Below are 6,355 nucleotides of genomic sequence, written 5' to 3' on the forward strand. Positions count from 1 at the left end.
TCCCGCTGTCCCATATTAGGATCCTATCGCATAACAGGGGACTTTCCTCTGTCTATAAATCGCGACTTCTCAAACACTTCGCGGAGATTCAATCTAGAGAATTATTGGAAATTTTAATTTTGTGTTGAGATAATTGTCTCTTAAAATTTCTCCTGCAAATCGTGTAATCGTGGGACAACGTGGCATTTTGAAGAATTTTATGAGCTTTAGTAGCAATTCCGAGACTATTTCTGACAGCGGGGACATTTAACGAACACTAGCGAAACGAAACAACAGATTAACACGCACGGAACGTCATCGGCAGTGGATTGACTTTGCTCTCTCCATTTTCTTTTCGATCATCAATGTCCTACGGCTTTCGGGGCAACGAGGGGATTTTTATGGGGTAGCCACGATCCGAAAAGTAACCCTCTTGTTGTGTTACGTACGAGCTAAACAGCTAAACGCCGCAAGGGAGTACGCTTAAAATTGGAATTTAGGTGCGTCCGCGGGTCTCGCTTTTGCCATTAAATTCTAAGTTATTGATCCTCACCGAGGGCGACGGTTGTCTTAAAGAATGCCCCGAGATCTCGTGAGGCGTGTCTAACGCGCGTTTGACATACGCCACTTGGAGACGTCATAAACGCGTTTAACGCTGCAGACCTCTCGTTATCTTTAAATGCGGATTAGCGGAAAAAATTAGGAAAGAATTCGACGAGATTCGACCAAATTTACGATGTAGAATCACGGACGTAACGATTCGCCTCACGAGGTATCGCTTAAAACTTTTATAACGTCTCGATCCTACGGGAAAAATATTCAATCGTCAAGTCAGGTATCGAAGTATCGAATTTGAGATTGTTACACTACGAAGAGAGACGACGAACGTGTCACAGTTTTACGTTCGAGATCGACGCATGAAATCTCTTGATGCGACAATGAAAAATTTAATTAACGTAATTTCCAAAAGCAAGGTCAGAGTTGATTGGTCATTTTTAATTTTGTTAACGCATAAAGCATCGCGAACTGTGCACATAATGTACAGGTAATTATTTTAAATACAATTGTAGTATGAAAGCGAATGTCTGTGTGTTGCTATAATATTGTTGTCAAGCCCGGCTTGGGCTGTCGCGAGAGGTGCGGCGAGTCGAGCGCGATCGATGAGAGTTGCGAAAATAACAGAAGACGATCAAAAAAGAAGGACAGGCAGCGCACGTGCGATTGTTTTGGCGACGCGGAGAATCGGCGAGCGGAAGATTTTAGTCAGTTGTCGATGGACTTTCGGCGAGTAGAAGTCAGTCGACAGAAGTTAGTCGTAGCGAGTCGAAGCGAGCGAGTCGAAGCGAGCGAGTCGAAGCGAGCGAGTCGAAGCGAGCGAGTCGAAACCAGCGAGTAAAAGCAAGAGCGTGCTACGAGCAGCAGTGTCTTGAGCGTTATGGAAATAAACCCTTATTAAAACTATCCGAGCACAGTTCCCACATCATTATTAACCGGAATCACCTACCATCCTACTTCTGATTCCTACAACTTCTGGGGGCTCGGTCCGGGATAGTGCGAGGATAGTGCGTGAAGTGAACAGTGTGTGCCCGCGCTGAAACAGTTCAAGTAGTTCAAGCTTACTTGACGAAGTAAGCCGGCAATTAAGACGAAAGCGCAGAGCTGTGTGCGTTGACGGATTGTCAGAGACGAACTTAAAAGTACAGTCAACTAGCGACGAGTGTTGCGTCATTCGACATGGATTCTCTTACCGTTGCTGAGCTCAAGAATATCCTAAAGAGCAAAGGACTTCCCATAGGAGGATCAAAGGCCGACCTGCAGGAGCGCTTACGAGCGTCCGGCCTAGCAGACGAAGATGTGCGTGCCTTGCTTTGCGAGAATACCGACGACACGCAAAACGGTGCGGCTGATATCGGTGCTGCAGCGATATCTCTACAAAAAGAAGTCGAGTTGATGAGACGAGAAAGAGAGTTGCTAGAGCGAGAGTTTGCGGTGGCTCAACAAGAAATCGAGATGCTACGGAGGGCACAAGCTGAAGTCCGATCCGGAAGTCAGGGAGACCCCGGCAATCGAGCCCAGCAGCGCGAGGAACCTGCGTCGAATGTGCCAGCCAGCGGGGTAGCTGCCACAAAACTAAGTGTAGCGACGATAGCCGATCTCCTTAGTTATTTCAACGGGAGCTCTGAAAACTTTGAGACGTGGCAAAAGCAAGTTGTTTTTCTCAAAACGGCTTATAAATTGGAAGACAACATGACGAAGATTCTCATCGGTATGCGGCTCAAGGGAAAGGCGCTCGAGTGGTTTCACTCGAAGCCCGAATTCATCGAGATGAAGGCGGACGAATTGCTGACGGCGCTGAAGGGCATGTTCTATCATCGACCGAATAAAATTGTGTTGCGACGTAAGTTTGAGGAGCGTGTCTGGCGAAAAACCGAATCATTCCATGATTACGTGCACGAGAAAGTTATTCTGGCGAACCGTATCTCTGTGAGCGATGACGACGTCGTTGGCTACATCGTCGAGGGAATTCCGGATCCAAATCTCCGAGACCTAGCCCGTGTCCATGGATTCACATCGAGAGAATCTCTTCTGGCGGCGTTCGAAGAGATCACTCTGCAAGATCGAGACGGTTCATTGGCGTCCGGCGGCGGCGGCGGTGCGAAGTTCAACAATAAGTCCGACGGCGGCAAGCGTAAGGCGGATAAGCGTGAGAAAGATGCGAAAGGCGTAGCAGGTGAGGAGAAAGATACAAGCGTGACGAAAAAACCGGAAGTGACGAAGCGGTGTTTCAATTGCGGTAAGCGAGATCACATAAGCGCGGCGTGTCCCGAGAAAGATAAAGGTCCGAAATGTTTTGAGTGTAGAGAATACGGGCACATCGCGACGAATTGCCCGAAAAAACAAGTCAACGCTAACTGCGTTACAGCCCGGTCGACATCAAAGAAACACGGCGTGGATGTAAAAATAAATGATATTCCAGTTTCGGCGATTCTCGACACGGGTAGCGATTTGACGATAATGCGCGCGGATGAATATATTAAAATCGGGGCGCCAAAGTTAATCAATAAAAAGGTTCCATTCCGCGGCGTAGGAACCGAGGCAAATACGACGTTAGGCGAGTTTGACGCGACGATTACAGTTGACGGGAATGCATATCCGATATTAATTCGCGTGATCTCCGATTGCCTTTCTCGACACAAGTTGTTGGTCGGTCGTGACTTTTTAGACACAGTAGATCTAAGCGTTAAACGCGGCGTAGCGAAAATTAGTCCCGCGCATGACGATCCCGTCGGGAGCGAGGTACCGGAAGTTTATCAGATTGATGTATTCGCGGAGTCCGAGGTGAAGTCCGTTGATTTGTCTCTTGTCAGCGACGTAAACCATAGAGCAGCCGTTCAAGATCTCATCGGAAATTATAATCCGATTCGAACTCGCGAGGTAGGAGTTGAAATGAAGCTCATACTTAAAGATGATGAGCCAGTGTATCAGCGAGCGAGGCGTTTGAGTATACCCGAGCGTGACGATGTGAATGCTCAAATACAGCAATGGATAGATGATGGCATCGTGAGGCCGTCAGTCTCTGACTATGCGAGTCCAATTGTGTTGGTCAAGAAAAGGGACGGAACAAACAGAATTTGCGTAGATTACAGGATGCTCAATAAAAAAATTATCAAGGATCGATATCCGTTGCCCTTAATTGAGGACCAATTGGACAAGCTACAAAACGCGAAGAAGTTCAGTACGTTAGATTTGAAAAATGGTTTTTTCCATGTCAAAGTTAACGAACAGAGTCGGAAATTCACAGCCTTCATTGTCCCTGACGGACATTATGAGTTTATGAGAGTTCCTTTCGGTCTGTGCAATTCTCCAGCCATTTTTCAAAGATTCGTAAACGCGGCTTTTAAGGATTTAATTCGAGACGGCGTTATATTGGTATATATGGATGATTTAATAATTCCTTTGGCTGATTGCGAGAGCGGATTGAAAAATCTGAAACTTGTTTTAGATACTGCGAGTTTAGTAGGACTGTGCAGAAATTGGGATAAATGTAGTTTTCTACAGAGTCGAGTCGAGTTTTTAGGTCACATTATTGAAAACAATCAGGACGATGTCAGAAGTTGAACATCGACCGGTGTTTAGAAAATCAATATGTGGATGCCGTTATATCTTTTTCAGCTGTGAAATCATCCAACGGCAGTTTGCTATTCCATTTATCGCCCTGAACTGTTTATTCTGCGCGAGAGAACTTTGAATTTTTTTTAAATGTATCGCGCGTTTTAAAATTGCATTTCTCCCACGAACGTAGAGGAAAGTATCCCCTATTATGAGATAGGCTCCTAATATGAGATAGCGAAATCTGTTTAGTGGAAAATTGATTGCCAGACTGTGTAATCGTAGCGAGAAAAGATCTGCGATTGAATTTGGACGTTGAAAACCTACTGTCTCACGTTAGAATCTTATTTCATAATACAGGGCTTTCCTCTATATCGTCAAGATGAACGACTCGCTTTTAAGAGTTTCTTGATAAAATTTTGGAAGTCCGTTATATTTCAGAGTATTATATGCTAATTTTATTGAATATTAATATCTATTCGATGTCTTAAAAAAAAAGATTTATCCAGTGTTCACTTAGTATTACTAATTATTGTTTGCAAGTATTTTGTTGCAATAATTTCGAGATTTTTCTTTTATTACTTTCACAATGCGCTGTTCTGCGAGGCTAATGCTTGTATTACTTATTTCAACAAATTAGTTACGTGCCATAATGGCCCCGAGCGAAGAGATTCTAGGCAGGGCAAAACTTCGCGAAGCTCATCCGAATAAATCAAACGAAATCGTCCCAAGTTCTTACGTAAGTCTGCAAATATGTAAAACGCTGTAAATTACGCTGTTGTGTTTCAATGTTAATTTACTGGGGTTACATTTTTTTTGTACTATACAATTTCCCCCCGTTTAATATTTCACGCTTTAATTTCCAACATTTTCCTTCTCTTATCTTCATACGTTACTTAACGTAAAGTCGCAATATGAAAGATTGCACAAACGTAAAAATATAATTGCAGTAAAGAAAAATAACAATATAATTTATGACGACCCATAATACTAGAATTGAACTGAGCCTGTTTGTAATCTATTAAAAATCCAATTGCAATTTTTCTGTTGTATTTGTGATAAGTTTAGGTAAGACAGCCATCTAGCATTGTCGCTATGCGCGAGGCTACCGTGCGTCAGAGACCGAGCTAGTGTCAACAGCGTTTATCTTCCTTTGTCTTTTTGGGCGATGGTCTTTCGTCCACGATAGTCTTTTGTCTACGATAATCTTTTGTACACCGAAACCAGCGAGAACATGTAACGAGCGCAGCAGTCTCTCACGAGAAGTCGTACGGGAAGGTTGCGACTCGAAGCATCCCGACTTTAATAAACTGTTAAAACATCATCCCTACGACTTTGACTCTTACAATCTTCAGAAGTGGGATTGATTCACCCGGGATACGTCCCAAGTATCTCCCGATTGATTCACCCGGGATACGTCCCAATCAAGTATCTCCCGAATGATTCACCCGGGATACGTCCCAAGTATCTCCCGATTGATTCACCCGGGATACGTCCCAAGTATCTCCCGATTGATTCACCCGGGATACGTCCCAATTAAGTATCTCCCGATTGATTCTCCCGGGATACGTCCCAAGTAAGTGCGTGAAAAGTAACGTATGAGTAGTAACTGTGTAAATACGGTCCGCAGTGAAACTGACTTTACGCGAGACAATCGGTTGCCTTGTGTGTGAGTGTAAACGACGGCCACGAAGTAAGGGCTGAAGTCGTAGCAGAAGTGTGCTGACGAGGCTGTAACGAGGCTTCAAAATGAGTGATCCTAACGTGCTTACGGTCGTGGAACTGAAAGAGAAGCTACGGCAGATGAATCTAGCCACCAGCGGTAACAAGGCCGAGCTAGTTCTGAGGCTAAGTCAAGCCGATCCCTCTGGCCACTGGGCGATTGGTCGTGGAACGGATGCTGGTACCGGCGAGGAGAATGAAGAGGCTCAAGATGCAGCGTCAGGAGGTGCGACAGACGGACGGCAAGGGTCAGGACAACTGAGCGAACTGGAACTCGACCTTTCGAGACGAGAAGCCGAATTGATGCGGCGAGAGCTAGAGTTCATGAGAAGAGAGAACGAATTTCTACGCATGTCAATGTCGCAAGGAGCATCAGTAAGTGACGTCAGAGCAGCGCCACGATCCGAGGATGTACCGACGAGGATTAGCCTAACGAATATGAAAGAAATGTTACCAACGTTTAACGGTAAGAAGGGATCTTACCGATCCTGGAAAGAGCAGCTTATGATGGTAAAGGAGATGTACCGATTAGACGACAACATGA

The 6,355-nt window shown here is 44.9% G+C and overlaps 1 protein-coding gene across 1 annotated transcript; it reads left to right on the forward strand.

Annotated features, from left to right (window-relative positions):
• The first annotated feature begins 1,713 nt into the window (after window positions 1–1,713).
• LOC105571223 (uncharacterized protein K02A2.6-like) lies at window positions 1,714–4,098 on the forward strand. Its single transcript, XM_012028691.1, has one exon. The coding sequence runs from the start codon at window positions 1,714–1,716 to the stop codon at window positions 4,096–4,098; it is 2,385 nt and encodes a 794-aa protein (XP_011884081.1).
• The last annotated feature ends 2,257 nt before the right edge of the window (window positions 4,099–6,355 follow it).

This window comes from Vollenhovia emeryi, unplaced genomic scaffold (assembly GCF_000949405.1).
Source record: "Vollenhovia emeryi isolate VEMERY1.0 unplaced genomic scaffold, V.emery_V1.0 DF941010.1, whole genome shotgun sequence".
In the NCBI taxonomy this organism is placed as follows: domain Eukaryota; kingdom Metazoa; phylum Arthropoda; class Insecta; order Hymenoptera; family Formicidae; genus Vollenhovia; species Vollenhovia emeryi.

Bases quoted from the DNA above. Each gene is read 5' to 3' on its own strand.
- LOC105571223 (XM_012028691.1), top strand. From the start codon at position 1,714: ATGGATTCTCTTACCGTTGCTGAGCTCAAGAATATCCTAAAGAGCAAA.